Raw genomic sequence first — 21,249 nt, 5'->3', positions numbered from 1 at the left:
TAATATCATTTATATATGAACATACATAAACAATAAGTGCATAGTAAAAGTTGTAAACTTACAAAGCAAACATGCGTAACATCATATAGGGGTCCCATACATCAACCCTCCACAAACACCTTGCATTGTCATGAGACATTTGTTACAAATTATGAAAGAATATTGTCAAAATCTTACTACTAGTTATAGTACTTATCTTACATTTGGTGTATTTTCCCCAACCCACACTATTATTATTTTTAAAATATATTTTTATGATGGAAGTTGTAAACTTACAAAACAATCATGCATATGTGCAGAATTCCCAAACAACACCCCCCTACCAACACACCACACTGTGGTAGAACATTTGTTAAAATTATGAGATAATATCAGTCCATCATGTACATTTGGCACACATTTTCCATACTGACCCATTTATCAACACAGTATATCTTTGGCATACATGCGAGAATATTACATTATTACTGCTAACCACAGTCCATAGGTCACTCCGGTTGTATTTTTCCCATGCTTCTCCACATTCCCACCACCTTGCAATAGGGATGTACATTTGTTCTAGCTAACAAAGTACACTCTTGCATCTGTATCATCATCCACAATTCTCATCCACCTCTGGATTTACTGTGTTATTCAGTTCCTATATTATTTTTACTAGCATTCTATCAATTGGCATTTATATCCCTAGACTACCTTTTCAGCCACATCCCCATTTATAAACAAGCTGTATTATGTGTTACCTTCAACTCTGTACATTTCCACAATTTTACAGTAAAGCTAATTAAAACCTCTACATACATTAAACATCAGTAGTCCATCTCAATCCTCCTCTTATCTTCTTTAAGAATCTACCACCTACCACCATGTCTTGAAGATATTTTCCTACATTTTCTTCTAGAAGCTTTATGGTTTTTCTGTTATATTTAGGGTTTTTATTCACTTTGAGTTAATTTTTGGAAAAGGTGTGAGATAGGGGTCCTCTTTCCTTCTTTTGGCTACAGATATCCAGTTTTCTCAACACCATTTGTTGAATGGGCTGTTCTGCCCAAGCTGGGGGGTTTGACAGGCTAGTCAAAAATCACTTTCCATACATGTAAGGGTCTGTTTCTGAACAATCAGTTGGTTCCATTGGTCTGTGTCTCTCTGTATGCCAGTACCATGCTGTTTTTAACACTGTAGTGAGGTAATAAGATTTAAAGTCCAGAGATGAGAGACCTCCAACTTCGCTTTTCTTTTTTAAGATGTTTCCGGCTACTCAGGATCCCTTACTTTTCCAAATAAATTTAATAATCATGTCTTTCACTTATTTTTTAAAATGGTGGTGGAATTTTTATCAGGATAGAATTGAGTCTGTATATCAATTTGAGTAGGATTGACATCTTAATGAGATTTAGTCTTTCAATCCATGAGCATGGAATGTTCTTCCAATTATTTAGGTCTTTTTTGGTTTCTTTTAACATTGAGTTGCAGTTTTCTGAATATGTGGTTTACATAATTGGTTAAGTTTATTCCTGACTACTTGAGTTTTATCTGTCATATTTTATTTTCATCACTCTTTTGACACTTTTGGTTACTTTTATTGATATAATCTTCATTTCTAGACTCTCTTCCAGGTCTCTTTCTCCTGTCTTTTCTTTTCAGGCTCTTGCACACCCTTTAGTATTTCCTGAAAATCCAGTCTCTTGGTTAGAAATTCTATCAGTTTCTCTCATTTTTGAAAGGAAATATTGCCAGATATAAGATTCTTGGCTGGAAGTTTTCTCTTGCAGTATCTTAAATATGTCATACCACTGTCTTCTTGCCTACATGGTTTCTGGTGAGAAATCAGCACTTATTTTTATTGGGTATCTCTTATATGTTATGTATTGCCTTTCTCTTGCTGCTCTCAGAAGTCTCTGTCTTTGGCAGTTGGCATTCTGATTAGCATGTGTCACAGAGTTGGTCTTTTCAGATTTTTTCAGATGGCAGTATGCCATTTTGGAAAAGGATATCTATATCCTTCAATAGGGTTGAGAAATTTTCTGCCTTTATTCTTCAAATATTCCTTCTGCCACTTTCCCTTCTCTTCTCCTGGGACACCCATGATACATATTTGCATGTCTATTAGTGTCATTTAGTTCCCTGAGAACTTGTTTATTTTTTTCCATTCTTTTCATCACCAATTCTTCAAGTTCAGCAATCCTCTCTTTTGCCTCCTCAAATCTGCTATTATATGATTCCAGTGGATTTTTAATTTCATTTATTGTGTCTTTCATTCCCATAAGATCTGCTATTTTTCTATGTATGCTTTCAAATTCTTCTTTGTGCTCATCCAACTTTCTCCTTTGCCAGGGGTTGGGACAGTCACAGCTGTGTAGAATAATCCAAGTCATGCAGGCCTAGACTGTAGTTGCTCAGAGAAACTGATGAAGCTTCACACCCCTTTCTCCCCTGCCTGGGGTAGGGATGGAGCTGCAGGTATGGGCAGCAATCTATGCACTGTGGGTCCAAGAGGACTACAGTTGCCCCAACAGACTTCTGATTATTCAGTCCATGCCAGCTGAATGTACCTGCAGTTATCTGAATAGGCTGGTGCATAGCCCACCAGCTTCCTCCTTGCCAGAGGTGGGGCTGAAGTCTAGGCTATGGCTGCAGACTAATCTGGGTAAAAGAAACCCATCTCTGCTGTCACTATGATTTTCAGTCAGTTCAGCTTCCCCTCATGCCAGGGGTGGAGTTAAGATGGTGGCTACTGGCCTCTTTCTGTTGGGCAGGTTCAAACTTTAGCTGTTTTTAGGAAATTTTAGCCTACCAAATTTACTAATCAGTAGCTGAAGTTGGTGCCCAACCATCTCTTCCTCCGTTTTTGGGAAGTGGAACTTCCAGTTCCAGCCATGGAACAGCTCTCAAGGCAGCTTGAGCCTCCATGGTGTGAAATTATCTCCTCACGAATCTTCTCTGCAAATGGGCAGTCTCCTCCTTCCATTCCTTCCAGGATGTTACAGGATGCTCTTCTGGTTTCTTGGAGCCCTGAAACAAGTGCTTTATATAGCGCTGGGTGTTTACTAACTGCCCTGTAGCAGGAGCTGACTCTAGGAGTTTCTTACTGCACCTCCATCTTCTGGTTCCTCGACCTACTGTTTTGCATGAAGTGATGGTGAGTTAGAAGAGCAGTGAACTGTAGGTGCCCTCTGCCCCGTCCCCTCCCTCCCAGCCCCCTGGGCACTGAGCAAGAAGGTGCTCATCTTTAAAGACAAGCATTCTGCTACTCTAAAAGGAGTGAGGCCTCAAGCCCCTCAGGTCCTGCTCTAGTGATGCTAACTCATCACTACGTCCCACTGCCCATTTTATGCTACCAGTGGTCACTTCACAACAAAGGCTTAGTTAAATAAGTCAGTGAAGGCAGCACCTTTCCCTACTCCTCTGGAATAAATGGTTATTCTCCTTGGGGAATAGAAGATGACATTTAGGAGGCTGAGGTAAAGGTATTGGTGCCCACTGCCATAGACTGCTTGCCCTTCTTTAAATAGAATATATACACAATTGAGTAAAGTGAAAAGTACCTAGGTGATGGGTATATGGAGTTTTACTTTGTGTTTTTTCCTTTTAAAAAAAAATTCTTTAGAAAAATGAACATTTACTTAGCCAAAGTATAAATATTTTTCCAATCCTGGAGTGCAATTTTCCTTACCACCTGGGTCGGAAGCCCCTCCTGGATCCACTCTTTTCCTCCCACTCTGGTGGAGAGCGCCACTTTACTCGCCCTCGGAGGGTGGGGAGAATCGGGCCTCTATCCTGACCCACTCCCCTGAACCCAGGGAGTGTTCTAGGTGAAGCAGGAATCTGCCTGGGCTGCTTGGGGCTGTTAGGTGGCGTCAGGAGGATGTGCAGCCCAGAAGTTTCCAAAATACTAACATTCTGACAAGCAGCAAAAAGCTTGTATTTATTATGCCTGGTTCTTTGAGGTGCGGAAGGGGTTAGAGTTGAGAGAACTAGCAGGGAAGAAACTAGGATAAAGGAGCCTCTTTCCCTCCCATTCTTAGTTTGGCCTGGAAAATGAAAAGAGAAGGAGAGGATGTCGAGTCAGGAGCTCATCCTGACCAGCTCCATGAGGCCTCTGCATACACCTTTCCCCAGGGAGGGCTTCAGGTTGTAAAAAGGAGAACCCAAGCACAAGACTGGCGGCCTTTCTCAGAATCTGGGAAGTCGTGAAAGTTACTTTCCTTTCCAGTACACAGTCACAGTGGGAAAACGAAGTTGTTTTCAGGCTTGACATTGAAAATTTCACGGTGTATATATATATACACCCAAGTGTTTATCATACCCAAACACATGGGAAAATCATGAAAAATTCAGCCAACTGCCTTGAAGATTGAATATTCCCCTGGATGAATAAAAAATGACATTTAGAAGACTATGGTAATGGTGTTTGTGACCGTGGTCATAGACTATTTTCTTCTTTAAATAGTGTATATTAAATAGAATATATCACGTATGTACATATATTACATAACATATTGCATGTACTATGTGTAGCACACTGAAATATTATAAAGTATAGTTCGAGACTTTTGCATTCTTTGTTTAGACTAATATCTTCCTATTAGGTGTATAAGATTAGCATTTTCTTATTTTCAAATCCATCTAGAGGAGAGAATATAGAAGAACCAATGCTCCATTTTTAACATTTTTATGTTTTAAATTTACAGAATAAATTTTGGAAATGGTATAAAGGTAAGTGATATTTTTTCATTTCTCCTTTGAGATGAGGAAAGGAAGTCAGATGAAGAAATGTTTACAATTTAAGGGTAGTGGATTTCAAACTTTTCAAACTTTGATGGCTCCTGGAACCACTGGTCAGAACATGCAGGGCACTGGAACTAATCTTCACGGAGCGAGTCCCAGAGCTCCTGCACTCCCCCGGGGTTTTGGAGGTCCCGCAAGTACATACTGACCGGTCATCCTGAGCGTCGTTTTCCAAATCCGCTCCCAGAATCTTTGAAGTTCCTTGGAGCCTCAGGGCCTACAAGGAGAAGACTAATAGGGGTTCGTGGAGTGTGTGTGTGGGGGGGGCAGGGGGTTGATACCGGAGCTAAGCTACAATCCGCTCCTTGAAATTAGTAACAGAATAGTTTAAGCAATTATCAAACAAGTATCATGGTGGTTATTAAGCAAAGAAGGTTGAAGAAAGGGGGGAAATCAAAAGGGAGTTTCATAGGAAACAAATATTTTAATGAAAGACACTTTGGGGAACTGCATCTGGACACAGAAAATAATACCAGCCAGTCCAGGAGAGCACCCAATAATAACCTGTGGTCTCCAGCTGTGCCCTCTAATTTTCTGACTCCTGGAAACCTCAACATCCTAAAGCGCTGCCACCACAGGGCGGATGGTCTAAAAGGTCAAGGGGTGCATTAGTGCACCTACTTGTTGGCAGAAGTATAAATTAATGAGTGGCTTGGAGACCAACTCACCCCACCCCGTCACCCTGCCATAAGGTTTCCATCTCCCACCTGTTGTTCTTCTGATAGGTGGCAACCAGTGCATCTCCCAGCCCTGCTTGAACAACGGGTCGTGCCATGACAATATCCGCAGTTATACCTGCAACTGCTCCTATGGCTATGAAGGAAGGAACTGTGCATACGGTGAGGCTGGGTGCTAGGCAGCTTGCTCCCGAACCGTCCAGACCACCTCTGCTTTAGGCCACAGGTTTCCTGATACATTTGGACCTCACGCTCTTTTTCAACCAATGCTTTCTCAATTGCGACCACCCTCCTGGTGACTGAAGCTCAAGTCCCAGTGTAACCCATGTGAACCATATTTGATTGTACTACAAGTGGAAAAAAGCAAACGTGATAGCAGTCATTCTTTGAACTGCCGTTCTACCCCACAAATACTGCCTCCCCAATATTTTGCATGTCTCAGGGTCCCTTTTCCTCCCAAGCCTATTCTCACCTAGCTCATTCATTGTGAACCTATGCGATTCACAATATTCATGTGAATTCCTGAGATCTATTTTATCACAAGCTGGAGTGACACCGAATGTGGAGAGAAAATGTATAAGGGGTGTGGGTAGGGCCACAAGCAGGCATTATCAGATCCAAGCTATGACAATGTGAGACTCCATTCAGTTAAAACTTAAACCTTCATAAAACTAATATCCTTTATTTCTGCAACATTTATTTAGTCAGGGTGGGGAGAAACCAATTTTCTATTAACAATCATCAGATACACAAATAAAATAACTTTATAGTTTCAATGCCTTTGGTAAAAGAAGAGTCAATTTTCTGGAAAAAAAATTATTTCCAGATCAGACCTCTCTCCTATGAAGTCCAGATTTCCATTTCCAGCTCCCTTCATAATAGCTCCACTTGGATGTGTCACAAATCTCAAATCTAACATGTGCCAACGTGATTTGATTCTCACTCCCATTCATGTTTGTTTCTTAATCTTGTTCACCTCAGTAGAAAGTAACCCCATCCCCAGCTACTCAAGCCACCAAATGGAAGTCATGCTAGACTCCTCCCTTTCCCTCAAATCCACTCCATCCCCTGGACAAGTCCTGTGGTTTCTACTTCCAAACTATCTATCGAACTCCTGGCGTCAGTCTCTACTGCCACCACACAAACGAAGCCCCTCCCGCCTGGACTTCAATGCCTGTTTCCACCCTCCATGCTCCCAGCGTTTCCTCCCCTGCTCACATAACAGCAGTGCAACCTTTTTAGTATATAAACTAGACCGTGTTAACTCCCTCACTCCAAAATCTTCCCTGGCTTCCCATTACAATGTGCAAATTATCCAAACTGTGACAAAGGAAAGGGCCCAACCTGGCTTCTGTCCCCAACATTATCTCCGCCCACTCTCCCCTGGCTGGCGCCAGCCCTCTGGAAGGCAAGCCTTCCTCTCAGCCACACAGAGCTCTTCCCATCTCAGGTGTTCACAGCTCTGCTCCTTCTGCCCAGGACCCTCCATGCACATTCCTGAAATATGGAAAGAGCTAACCCTCTCAAAAGAATGAGAGCATTTGGACTTAAAAAGTAGATTCCTACTGTGCAAGGAGATTATAAAAGTGACTATCTCCATAACATTTCTGTAACTTTTAAAACATTTTCAGCTAAAAATGAATGTCACCCAGAGAGGACTGATGGATGCCAACACTTTTGCCATCCAGGACAGGAATCCTTTATGTGCAGTTGTGCTAAGGGGTATAAACTTGGTGAGGATCACAAATCATGCATTCCATATGGTAAGTTCTCCAATTGGAAAAAGTAGTCTCACTCTTTCAACTCTGTCAATTTCCATTCCGCATCTTCCTTTCTTCTTATGCAGTAAAATTCAAAAGGCCATTTCTTCTTTCTGTAGTGAAGATTAGCTATAATGCAACCAGTGATCTCTATCTCCTTGTTGGAGCAACAAAATGCCCAAAAAAGTCATATTTAAATTACAAGGCTTGCCCAGATTATTATATAATCTAAATTAAATTGTAGAGACCTAGAGTAGGTAATTTCATTTCATTATGTTCTGTATGTGTATGAATTATCACAAAATAATAAGTGTTAAGGAATAATAGTTACAACTTGGAAGGCACTGACTTTTCTTCTCATTTGTCATCTATAAATGAAGAGAAGTGTGCATGTGGAATCATGAGTCCTGAATGTATCACAATATTATGGGAACACGAACAGAACCTTCAGAATTTTCCATGGCAGGTAACAAAATTTTTAAAAATGTGTCTTAATTTTATGTTTCAAATTTCACTTTGCATGTCACTTCTACCCTCTTTGCCAAACAGAAATGTAATGACTAAGTGAAACAGGCATCGTGATTTAGGTAAACTATTTACTAATATTCTCTTATCATATTTTCAAAACATTTTCTAATACTAAATTCACAACTTCAGATGTTTTCACTAATTGCTATAAATAAAAAATTTACAGCATTATTAACAGCCTCCACCCAGGGTCATTCTTATGTACTTCAAAAAGCTATTACCAATGTCATTTTTCTTCGAATATAAGCATCTTTAAGGCATGGCTTATATTAGCACTTCAGTTTATCAACCACTATGACATGGTGTCCGACACACTTTCCATCATTGCCATGCAACTGTCTGGGAGGCAGAAAATCCCAGTGGTTAAGGGCACAGGCTTGCTCCTCTAACTGCTTAGTTTGAATTCCAGCTCCATTATTTTATTCACTAAATTTCTCTTCTTTGGCATTAGGTTTTGTTATTTTTCTTTCCCCCTGTGACTGGTTTAGAAGGCAAACAATCTATTGTTACTTATTTAATGGTTACTCTTGACATTTTAGCATGCACATTTAAATTAGCAATATATAGTATTTTTAGCCTCCTCCCAAATAATTTCAAGCACCTCACTCTAAGCTCCCCTGCTATTTTGACTAGTATTTTTATTTTTTAAAACTCTCTGAAATAGGTAGATAACATATACCACAAATATTGGTTTAGATTTACACATGTAAATCCAGACATCCAACAGAAATATGTGAGCCACATATGTACTTTAAAGCTTTCTAGTAGTTACATTAATAAAAGTAAAAAGAGATGAATTTTAGTAATATAGCTTATTTAACCCAATACATCCAAATATTATTCCAACAGGCAATGAATATAAAAAATTGTTGAGATTTCTCATAAATATTTTCATATGAAATCTTCAAAAACACTGTGTATTTTAAACTCATAGCACATCTCAATTTGGACCCAGTCACATTTCAAATGCTCATGAGTCACATGAAACTAGTGACTATTGTACTGTGCAGCACAGGTTTAGAAGTTCCTTTAATGCGTGTCTGTAGGTAATAAAATAAGTTTTTGTTTTTATGAAAATGTCTTTATTTCACCCTGATTTTTACAAGAGTTTTGCTAAGCATACTAAATTGATCTTTTTCCTGCTAACCCTTAAATATATTTCAATGTCTTAGACTTTCATTGTTGCTGTTGGAAAGCTGGTCGTCAGTCTAATTACCATTACTTTCTAGATAGTCTCTTCTCGATGCCTTAAGATCTGTTTTGGGTATTCCTCAGTTTTGCTACACAATATGACTAGGTGTCAATCTCCTGTTATCTATCTTGGATTTTGTTCTGGTTCTTGAATCTGTGAATTTTTGTCTCTTCAGGTAAAAGTGTTTTTACATAATGTAGTGGCTAACAGCAGTGCTTTGAATTCAAACCTAACCTCTTTTATATATTAGCTGTGTGACCTCAGACCCTTAGAAAATTATATAATCTATCTCGTCTATTTCATATGTAAAATGAAGAAAATAATAGGATTAAATCACCAGGTTAAAGGCTACATGTGTGAAACAAAGAGATTAGTTGGCTGGTCCATGCTTGCAGGGCAGCTCTATGTTGTATGGTTATTTTGGGACCCAGATGCCTTCCGTTTTGCAGCTTTCTCATCACCTAAGGGTTTATCCTCATTAGCATGACTGAAGCTGGGTCACTGCTATGACTGCATTCTAGTCTGCAGAAAGAATGAAAAAAGCCCAAGGCATCCAATTTTGTCTATGAAAATGATAGGAGACTTGTACACATCACAACATGCTCACATTCTATTGCTAAGAATGTATTCACATGAATTACCTTGGCTGCAAGGAAGGCTGGGAAGTTTCTAGGTAGGTATTCAATATGTCCAGCTAGAAAAACTCTATTAAAATGGAAGAAAGGGGGGGTTCTTAGCAGTCTGCCCCTAGTTTCTATGTCATAGGGTTGTTAAGAGTGTAAATGAGAAAAAAAGAAAACCATTAAAGTACTTCAAACACTGCCTGGTTTGAAGGCTTTTAATAATTCTGGCAGCAGAGTACATGACTGGCTAGAAAATAAATTTAGCTCAAAGATTAGAAACGAAAAGAGACTGAAGTAAGGTAGAGTAGATAGAATGATGGACAGGAAGAGATAAAGGCCAGAATGCTAATTAGTAGCTTAATTAGAATTTTCTTTTCATGGCTTTTCCTCCTTAGGCTTTCTAAGACCCATTATTCATATTCCCATTCTTATGGTATGACCCATCATTAGGCTCAGGCAACCTTAGAATATGATGGGTTAAATTATATTCTGGTTTAACATACACAATCAATCCTTTAACAAATGATGATGATGGTCTAACTCTAACTATTACATCCTGTTATCAGTTTCCCTAACTACTTGAGGGAATATTAGTTGCCACTTTAACCTGCAGAAAAAGCATTACTATCCATAAGGCTGAGAGCTATAACCTTTGAAATGAACATTCTCTTAAAAAGTAAAGTAAAATTATATATATATATATATATATATATATATATATAGAGAGAGAGAGAGAGAGAGAGAGAGACTGACCCAGATAAGCTAAATACTATTAGATTTTTATTCAAGTATTATAAATAATTCTTAAACTAGTTAACAGAATTAAATATATGGTATTTTCCTCCAAGAAGACACTGAAAAAGAGAATAATTAATTGACTTGATAGGATATAGAGTTGAATATTATCTGTAGAAATTATTTATTTCTTACATTCTAGGTAAGAAATTGGTCACTGAGTTCCATTGCATTTCACCAAAGTCTAGCAAGCTAGTGCTATAAATGCTATCATTCCTCAAATTTGGTTTTATTACTTATAAAATGAAGAGAATACCATCCAGAACTGTAGTAAAGATTAAAGATATGTAGAGATTAAAGATAATGAGCCTAACATATGGTAAGTATTCAATAAATGCCAGCTATTAATAAACACAAGATTTCTAAAAAGGAGACTACATTAAATGTTAACCTTTTAAAACTATTTTCTTGGCATTTTCCACTTTGTTAGATGATGTAAAATTACTATAAACATTTCTTGAGCCAGTACCTGTGATATGTGGGTAATGCTTTATCTCATTTTCTTCATTTCCTATCCCTGGTCTTTTATTTTCATCCAATCTGAAAACCACTGCCTTTTAATTTAGAGTATTTAGACCATTTACATTTATTGTAATTACTGGTATGCTTAGATTTAAATCTATCATCTTGCTATTTTCCATTTTTCTCATCTGTTCTTTTCTCTCTTTTCTGTCTTCTATTGAATTAACTGAGTATTTTTTAATGATTCCATTTATTTTGTTTGTTAACTTATTAGCTATAATTCTGTTTGGTTTAGTGGTTTCTTTAGGGTTTATAGTATACATCTTTAACTTATCCTGGTTTACTCTACCTTGAACTGCTATTACACTCCTTCACTTTAGGATAAGAACTCTAAAACAGCACGCTCCCATTTCACCCCTCCTTTGTGCTATTGTTACACATTTTACTTCTAAATATGTTATGAATCCCATACTACATTTTCATTATTTTTGTTAAAGCAGTAAATTATCCTGTTAAAAAGCTTTTATAATAAGAAAAAAACTTACATATATATTGGAGTGTAGTCATACATTTAATGGAATGTATTTACCATTTTTAGTGCTCTACATTCCTTTTTGTAGATCCAGAATTCCATCTTTTATCAATTTCCTTCTGCCTGATGGACTTCATTATTTCTTGTGGAGCAAGACTACTGATGATGAATTACTTCAGATCTTCTATTTCAACTCACTTATTTCATCTTTATCTTTGAAACAGAATTGTCAACCTACAGAATCCTAGGTTGACAGTTTTATCCTTTCAATATTTTAAGCATGTTGTCACACTGTCTTTTTACTTATTTCCAAAGAGAAATGTATCTTTGTTCTCCTGTACATGTCTTTTTGTCCCCTTGGTTACTATTAAGGTTTTTCTCTTATGAAGTGTCCTACTAGAGTTTTCTTGTTTCTTGTACTTTGGGTTTGTGGAGATTCTTGGATCTGTGAGTTTAGTCTTCATCACACTTGAGAACATTTTCACCATTACTTTTTTGTTTTTAATAGAATCTGTCTCTTTTTGTTGCATCATCTTGCTGTGTCAGCTCTCCATGTGTGCAGCGCCACTCCTGGGCAGGCTGCACATTTTTCATGCTGGGTGGCTCTCCTAACAGGGCGCACTCCTTATGTGTGGGGCTCCCCTACACGGGGGACACCCCTGAGTGGCATGGCACTCCTTGCACACATCAGCACTGCATGTTGGCCAGCTCATCACATGGATCAGGAGGCCCTGGGTGTGAATATTGGGCCTTCCATGTGGTAGGCAGACACTATCCATTGAACCAAATCTGCTTCCCATTCAACATTACTTTTTCAAATATTTTTTTCTGTTCCCTGTTTCCTCCTTGGGGGACTCAAATTAAGCTGCTTGAAGTCCCACACCTGTGTGATGCTCAGTTCATTTTTCAAAAATCTCCTCTCCCTCTTACATTTTGGAGTTTTTATTGTTTGTTTTCAAGGTCACTAATCTTTTCCTTTGGAGTGACTAATCTGCCACAAAACCCACAGAATATATATTTAATGTCTCTACTGAACTCTGAACATGTTGTAATTCAGATATAACTGTTATTAATGTCTTTTTTGCTAATTCTAATATCTCTATCTATTCTTAGTCAGTTTTGATAGGTTTTTCTCTTTATCATGGTCATGTTTTCCTATTTCTCTGTCTTTAACTGGTTGCCAGATATTGCAAATTCTGTCTTTTCAGGTGGTGGATATTTTTGTTCTATAGATATTCTTTTTTTTTTTTTTAAAGATTTATTTATTTATTTAATTCCCCCCCTCCCCTGGTTGTCTGTTCTTGGTGTCTATTTGCTGCGTCTTGTTTCTTTGTCTGCTCCTGTTGTCATCAGCGGCACGGGAAGTGTGGGCGGCGCCATTCCTGGGCAGGCTGCACTTTCTTTTTCACGCTGGGCGGCTTTCCTCACGGGCGCACTCCTTGCGCGTGGGGCTCCCGCACGCGGGGGACACCCTTGCGTGGCACGGCACTCCTTGCGTGCATCAGCACTGCGCATGGTCAGCTCCACACGGGTCAAGGAGGCCCGGGGTTTGAACCGCGGACCTCCCATATGGTAGACGGACGCCCTAACCACTGGGCCAAAGTCCGTTTCCCTATAGATATTCTTGAGTTTTATTCTGGGATAGTTATTCTTAGCAATAGTTTGTTCATTTGGGATACTGAGCTAAAAATTTTTAGATGGGACCAGGGCACTGCTTAGCCTAGGGCTAGTTATTCTCCACTATTAAGACAAGACCCTTTTGTATGCTCTACTCAAGGCCCAGGAACCATGAGGTTGATCATCTCAGCTGGTGGGAACAGGCATTATTCATAGCCCAGTGTGAATGCTGAGCACTGTTCCCTCTAATCCTTCAGGTGGTTCTTTCCTTGACCTTTAGTAGTTTCCTCACATGCATGTCTTAATTATTACTCAGCTGGAAACTGAGTGGGGTCTTCTGCAGATCACCAGAGGTCACTTCCTGTAAAGTTCACTCCTCTCCATACGTCCTGCAAACTCTTCCTGGGCTCTCAATACAGGGAGCCCACTGGGTCCCCACCTAGGTAACCCCTTCCTGCCCTGTAGCATGGAAAGTCTCTTGAGGCAGGAAACTGAGGCATATCTCTCAGGGATTACTGTCCTTTGCTGCCTAATGTCCAATGTCTTGAAAGAAATGGTTTCACATATTTTGTCTATTTTTAAATTGTTTCAGGTAGGAGGGTATATCTCATCCCTGTTACTCCACCTTGGCTAGAAGAAGTGTACATTCCATTTTACAGCTGAGCAAACAAAAGCATAGATTGTCAGGAACTTGTAGCCATTAAATGGTAGGGTGGGAATGTAAACATCAGTTTTTTGGAGTACATACCTTTGGAGCACAGATCTTTTAACCACTACACTATACTGCTCCCTAATACTGCAAATTGTCACTAGCTACTCTCTGTTTTGGTTTTCAAAAGGTAATATTAACAAATTCTGAGGAAGACGACTTTTGTGGTGGTGTTATAATACAGGAAAATTTCGTACTGACAACAGCAAAATGTTCACTCATACACAAAAATATTAGTGTGAAAACAAGTAAGTATTTTATCACTTATTTGTGTAAGAACATATTGAAAATAAAGATATTGTGGAGGAATGAAAATTTAAAACCTGGAATCTTGTGCCTAAAGCAAGACACAACTGAATTGAGATACTTACTATAAAATCAGAAAGCACTTGTAAAATACATAACAGACTGTCTCAGCATAGTAAACAGGCAAATGTTAACTTAGTATAAGGAAGAAAATACAATCCATAAAAATATACCTTGAGAGTGAAATGGAACAACTGTGGTATGAGATAGGCAACTAGCTGAAAATCAAACGGCCTGGGTTCCAAGTCCCCCATTATCACATGACCTTGGGCTGTGTGAATTTGGGCTTATTATCTGACTTAACTATGCCTATTTTCTTACCTATTAAAAATGGGAAATAATGTCTATCCCATAGGGATGTTGTAAATGTTAAATAATAAACTGTGAAAGTAATCTATAAAATGCAAATCACCATATGAATGCCAGTTCACAAATCTGAAGATCTTATTGATTTCTACTCACCACCCTTAAATTTTCAATCATCAAAATGTCAGTCTAAATATTATTTCTGAACAGCCAAACCTTGGTTAATTTGGAATTAGGAGAAATTCCTCATAACTCCTTCCTACTTTTTTACCATTTTACCAAATTCCACTGTATTTACATCCTGTTCCCCCACCCCACAACCAAAAAAAGACTCCACAGAACTTAATTTGATTTGATTTAAAAGACAGTGTGAGGAAAGGTCACAGACATTAGTTGAATTACTTCACTTTTTTTATTTACCTTTAAATCCATAGAATAATAATAAAGAGATGAATGCAGTTTGCTATGGGGTGTTCTACTATGCCTCATACCATGACTCACTGGGCAACTAATTTCTAATTATTATTTTACCCTTGAAAACCAGACATTAAATAAATGTGTGATTGTTCATTATTTCAGACTTTAACAGACAAAGTAATGACCTACTGACAATCAAGATAAAGAGAATTCATGTGCACATGAGGTACAATGAAGAAACTGGGGAAAATGACATTTCACTGTTAGAGCTGGAAGAGCCCATTCAGTGCCTCAGAACTGTGCGTCCCATCTGCATGCCTGAAAAAGACTTTGCAGAACACATTCTGATTCCAGGGAAAGTGGGCTATATCAGTGGCTGGACAGTTAATGGGACTGAATTAGGCAATTCACCAATACTGTTGCCAGTTACACATTTTGATGGTGAGGAATGTGGAAAAGTACTTAATGTGACAGTCACAACGAGGATGTATTGTGAGAAGAGTGAATTGGGGGCTGGACAGTGGTTGGAGGGGAGCATTGTTGCAAGAGAACACAGAGGCACTTGGTTTTTGACAGGGATTATGAACTCATTACCAACAGAAGAATCTGGGCAGGTATTTCTTTTCACAAAGATTTCAAGATACTCACTTTGGTTTGCACAAATAATGAATTACAACTCAGCAAATTAGAAAGAATAAAACATATGGAAAACTCCAAATTTTAACTGCAACCATGGGGATAAACTGAAATTATTATAACAAAACAATTGTAAAGTTATTACAGCTTGAGAAAAACCTAGTCAGCATACAAACTATGAGTTATTGCTGGCTAGATCATTACTAAATGTGGTAATTGCTTCCTTAGAACTTATCATCCAAACAGAGACTTTAAAAGAGAAACATATATAAATAATAAAATGTCAGTAATAAAACCCAATTTTCCAAAATTGTCTATGTTTCACACTCAATGCTTGCTGATGCTAACCCATCAATGAACATAGCTTAGTCTAATAATAACCTCTTACACATAAGAGTATGTCTTTGGTATGGAAGCTTTTAAGAATTGCTTGTCAATTATGGACAAAGCATAATTTCATAATTCTGTTGGGTTTACCTATTGCCAATGTAAGTGAAATGTTTGCTAAATGTTGGAAGAGGCAACTCAAAGGGGATTAGTAGTACTAAAATCAAGTAAAATAAACTAATGCTAAAATAATAATAATGTATTAGTCAGCCAAAGGAGTGCTGGTACAAAGTTGGCTTTTATAGAGGGTATTTATTAGGAGTAAAAGCTTACAGTTACCAGGCCCAAAAGATTCCAACTCAAGGTGACTTCCTTGCCAAGTTGGTTGCCATGAGATGGCAGCCAACATCTGTGAAGGTTCAGCTTTCCTCTTCCCTCTTAAGGCTTCATGGGTCCAGCTAATGGTCTCAGCTGTAGGTGAGCATAGGGCTAGTCTCTTTCTTCCTGGGGCTCATTTCTTTCTGGGTTCAACTGCTCTGTTCTCTTCACAAGGTCAGGTATAAACTATCAGGCAAACGGCTCATCTCTCTTCCCGGTGCCTCAGTCATGTCTATGGAGCTGACTCTCTTCCTCTGTGTATCCTCTCTGTGTCTCTACTTCTGTGTTCTCCTTGAGTGAATGTCCATTTATACAGCCCACAAGGAGGGTAGGGACTCAAACCCTAATGACATGGTCAAATCAAAGCCCTAATCTTAACATAATTTAATTAAAGACATCTCAGCTGAATGTAATACAATCAAAAGGTATCATGCCCAAAGGAAGAGACCAGTTTACGAACATAATTATCTCTTTTTGGAATTCATAAATAATATCAAACTGCTACAAATACTGAAAGGGAATATTGTATAGAAACTGCTTTAGAGAAAAGGATCAGGAAATATAAGGGATTGGGAAGAAAGACAGGAAACTTCAAGTCTTTAAAAGAGGGCTGAGCACCAGGAAAGGTACTTACTAATGGAAGGAAATGCCATGGACAGATTCAAGGAAGCCACTGACTCAGAGTGTGAATGCCAGAATCGTGTAACTCTGCTACATAACGAGTTATATAACTCTTGGACAATTACTTAACCTCTTTGGACCTCAGTTTCCTCATCTCTAAAAGGGAATGATAATAGCATCTACCAAGTAGAGTTGAGTTAAAGCTAACATAGTATTTAGTACATTTGTTGAATTTAATGATAATCTGTTTTCATTATGAAGACTGCAGTTTCAACCAAGAATAGAAAAGACAGATACAGATACTTAAATCTTACTGTTTTTCAAAACACCAAGCATCTTTCATTTTTGATATTATACTTTAATTCCAGGATTAAACTATTTTTTTTTTTGCCAATCTGCAGAAGAAATGGCCTATTTCTCAGAAAGAACTATGGCAAAATTAAGTATACTAATTTCACTCAGACTAAGGGGTACGGCGGTAGGGGAACAAGGTTGAATTTGAAAGTCTTAATAAGGGAAGCGGATTTGGCCCAACAGATAGGGCATCCGCCTACCACATGGGAGGTCCAGGGTTCAAACCCAAGGCCTCCTGACGTGTGTGATGAGCTGGCTCACACACAGTGCTGATGTGTGCAACGAGTGCCCTGCCACACAGGGGTGCCCCCCGTGTAGGGTAGTCCCACGTGCAAGGAGTGCGCCCCATAAGAAGAGCCACCCAGCACGAAAAAAGAACAGCCTGCCCAGGAGTGGCACTGCACACATGGAGAGCTGACACAGCAAAATGACGCAACAAAAAGAGACACAGATTCCCAGTGCTGCTGACAAGAATACAAGCAGACACAGAAGAACACACAGCAAATGGAAACAGAGAGCAGACAACCTGGGGGGTGGGGGGGAGGGGAGAGAAATTTAAAAATTAAATTAAAAAAAAAAAGAAAGTCTTAATGAAATTTGGTTGTATTACTTTCAAACTACCATAAGGTAAATAGGTCACTGGCTTAAATACCTACTGATGATTTTAAAGCCCTAATATAAGCTATGAACTGTGATTTCAATGATAAAATTATAGTGATGGTGTTTTATCAGTTGTAACAGTGGTGCCACTGGTACAAAGTGTTGTAAATGTAGAAAACTGTGTATGTGAGTTGGGGTTTATAGGAGCTCTGTATTTTTTGCTTGAATTTTCGATAAACCTATAACTTCTCTTATAAAAAATAAATTAATGTAAAAAATAGTAAAGAGTCCTTTTTTAGAGAGATATATTGAAATATTTATGGTTAAAATGTGATATCTGGGTTTTGTTATAAAATAATACAGGAGAGATAAATGGATAGAGGTATAGATAAAACAAGATTAGCAATGAGTTGATTGACAATTGTTGAAAATAGGTGATGGGTATAAGGGGGTTCATAACACTATCTTGAATTTTGTATATTGTATAAATATGAAAGAATAATAAAGTAAAAAATAATAAGTTTTAAATATATGTATTAGAAAAATAATAAATGCTCATTTTAATCAGTGCTGGAATTAAATTAAATCAAATTTAAAAACCCAGGGAAGCAGATTTGGCTCAACTGATAGAGCATCTGCCTACCACATGGGAGGTCCAGGGTTCAAACCCAGAGTCTCCTGACCCGTGTGGTGAGCTGGCCCATGTGCAGTGCTTATGTGCGCAAGGAATGCCGTGCCATACAGGGGTGTCCCCTGCGTAGGGGAGCCCCATGAGCAAGGAGTGTGCTCCGCAAGGAGAGCCACCCTGCGGAAAAAAAGTACATCCTGCCCAGGATGCGCGCTGTACACACTGAGAGCTGACGCAGCAAGATGACACAACAAAAAGAGACACAGATTCCCAGTGCTGCTGAGAAGAATGCAAGTGGACACAGAAGAACACACAGCAAATGGACACAGAGAGCAGACAACAGGGGAGGGGATAGGGAAGGGGAGAGAAATAAAAAAATTAAAAACCCAGCAAACAAACATTGCAACTTCTATGTAAATAATGCTGCAGAAATATGTATAATCTTGTTTTATAATATTAATTTATACTACAAATTAAGATTTGAGAGCATAGAAACCCTATTTGAAAATTACTGCAAATACAGCATAAGCAGAAGTAAAACTAATCAAGAATTTCATTCCAGATCTGTAAAAACAAGGATCATTAGAGAGAAAGCTAAAGTCCTGAACTGCCAACAAGACATTTAAGAGCCATTCAAAATGGAAAAACTTGTTCTGTTGGCATTTAAAATTTAATGAAAAGCTAGAAACCATTTGAGATAAACAAATCAAACGAAACAATAAAACTGAAGATACGGGGACTTCGTTTTGATGATATTTAGAAGGCCCAAACTAGTTTACACTGGGACAGAAATTAACTGATTATTTTGTCAATGCCAAAAGACCACAGTGATATGTATGTCCCTGCACTTGAACCAGGACACTCTGTACATAGGATTTTACATCAAAAGCGCATATATAAGGGCACTTATAAAGTGGGATTTTGTTTCCTTCATTGCCAAGTTTAACCATGTATCTCCTTAACTGTCATTCATTGATTACAAGTGTCAATATTTACAGTTGCATAAATTACCTGAAAATGTTGACAAATCTTAGCTTTCTACTTCTATTAAACCCAGAATTGGGAGGTCCGCGGTTCAAACCCCGGACCTCCTTGACCCGTGTGGAGCTGGCCATACGCAGTGCTGATGCGCGCAAGGAATGCCGTGCCACGCAAGGGTGTCCCCCGCGTAGGGGAGCCCCACGCGCAAGGAGTGCGCCCATGAGGAAAGCTGCCCAGCGTGAAAAGAAAGAGCAGCCTGCCCAGGAATGGCGCCGCCCACACTTCCCGTGCCGCTGACGACAACAGAAGCGGACAAAGAAACAAGACGCAGCAAATAGACACCAAGAACAGACAACCAGGGGAGGGGGGGAAATTAAATAAATAAATCTTTAAAAATAAATAAATAAAAATAAACCCAGAATTATGAAACTCATGTATGCTTATCAAATTTGAATATTCAAATTATTGTAAAAACATTTTCTTGGAAGTGGAAGAAGGATGTCTAAGGTCCCCTTTTGTGTAGTAGAAAGATCAGATTTCCACATGTAAAGCTGTAGGAGAATAGCGCCCCACTGGAGATAAGCGTAGTTAAGAAAACAGAGGAAAAAGTATGCAAAGCCTGAGAGCTATTCTTACCAGTATGTGGTCATTTTATGCTTGCCCTGGTGGCCACGCTTTTCTGCTAACGGAAACTGGTGATTGGATTTATCTTGTTACTGGATGGGGAGAGTGACAGCTCTACAGTCAATAAGAACCTGCTGACCTGAAATCTACATTCCTACACTCCATTCCACATTTCAAAGCCTGAATCTGGATGAGATTAGGACTAGGTCATAAGAGGGGATATATCACTTCTACCTAGTTCTTCTGGGCACCTACTCTTGGAATTCAGCTACCATGCCATGAAAAAGCCCAAGCAGCTTTTGGGGAGGCCCTTATGAAGAAGAGGCCCTTAGCATCAGCTCAGCACCAACCTGCCTGCCACAGGAGGGAGCCATCTTGAAAGCGGATCATTAGCCCAGTAATGCTTCCCCAATTGACACTATTTGGAGCAGAAGCAAATTGTCTCCACTGAGCCCTGACCTAATTGAAGATTTATGAGCAAAATAAATGAGGGCTGTTATTTTAAGTCATTAAGTTTTAGGGTGGTTTGCTATGGAGCAAGAGGAATCTGATATAGGATTAAGACACAAAAAGGAAAGTTTTGAGCTATGTAACTCCTATAGAATAAAAGGGAATTCAAACTTTCCAGACTGATTTCTCTTTGTACAAAGGGGATAAACAGCTTTCAAACTGGGTAACTTTGCAAAGATGATCTAAAATAGTTTATGAAGATTTCTTCTTTAGTAATTTTTTAAAAATGGGATTGTAAATACTCTGAAGAAAGCTGAAAATGGCAGGCTATAAAATCTGGAAATGTTAAATCAAATTAAATTTGGGTTTTAAAAGAAGTCGTAAGTTAACCAAACATTCTGATAACATAAAATGTTCAAATTTAATATTTAAAAATAGATGTATCACAGAGGATATAATAAAGAATGTCATTTGCTTAAATTTGGAATACCTTTTTTATAGAAACAGTTTAAAAAGTTACAAAGATAGCTTTTATGAACATTTATGAAAAGTACATTGTGTAGCTGCCTTCAAGACAAACATGCTTTACATACACATCACAAATACTTTAGAGCAAAATGAGGTTTTTTCATTTTCTGAAAACAGAATTTGAAATCCTCACAAATTAACATTAGTTATGAATGATAAAGGAGCATTTCAAGTTATCTGTATAAGCTGGCAAACTCAGTCCCAGGATCCCTGAGAAAGGTGCCTTGAACAGTTTCCAGGCTTCAGAATAATGTAACAGTACTGATGTCATCATGATTGAAAGCAAAAGTTACAAACTGCTTTTTCATCCACAAATTATATATTCAACACACTGTAGATAATGGAGGAAATGGGTTTTGCTTGCTAACAACTAGCTTCTGATGCTGATGTGATATGTAGCCTTTAATGTGACC

At 38.5% G+C, this 21,249-nt stretch overlaps 2 protein-coding genes across 4 annotated transcripts in view; one reads left to right on the top strand and one right to left on the bottom strand.

Moving 5' to 3' along the window:
* Positions 1-15,655, top strand: part of PROZ (protein Z, vitamin K dependent plasma glycoprotein) — a 22,455-nt gene extending 6,800 nt beyond the window's left edge. For both annotated transcript variants that reach the window (XM_058276386.2, XM_058276387.2), the window contains exons 3-8: positions 4,689-4,713; positions 5,511-5,624; positions 7,094-7,225; positions 7,603-7,688; positions 13,811-13,928; positions 14,872-15,655. In XM_058276386.2, the coding sequence (XP_058132369.1) occupies positions 4,689-4,713; positions 5,511-5,624; positions 7,094-7,225; positions 7,603-7,688; positions 13,811-13,928; positions 14,872-15,398 (1,002 nt within the window). In that variant the 3' untranslated portion in view covers positions 15,399-15,655. The remainder of the gene's footprint in view (positions 1-4,688; positions 4,714-5,510; positions 5,625-7,093; positions 7,226-7,602; positions 7,689-13,810; positions 13,929-14,871) is intronic.
* PCID2 (PCI domain containing 2) overlaps positions 14,686-21,249 on the bottom strand; it is a 92,550-nt gene continuing 85,986 nt past the window's right edge. For both annotated transcript variants that reach the window (XM_058276385.2, XM_023586657.3), the window contains one exon: positions 14,686-21,249. In XM_058276385.2, the coding sequence (XP_058132368.1) occupies positions 21,160-21,249 (90 nt within the window). In that variant the 3' untranslated portion in view covers positions 14,686-21,159.

Source organism: Dasypus novemcinctus, chromosome 15, assembly GCF_030445035.2.
Source record: "Dasypus novemcinctus isolate mDasNov1 chromosome 15, mDasNov1.1.hap2, whole genome shotgun sequence".
NCBI classification, from domain to species: Eukaryota; Metazoa; Chordata; class Mammalia; order Cingulata; family Dasypodidae; genus Dasypus; species Dasypus novemcinctus.
This window is presented reverse-complemented; position numbering and strand designations above follow the sequence as displayed.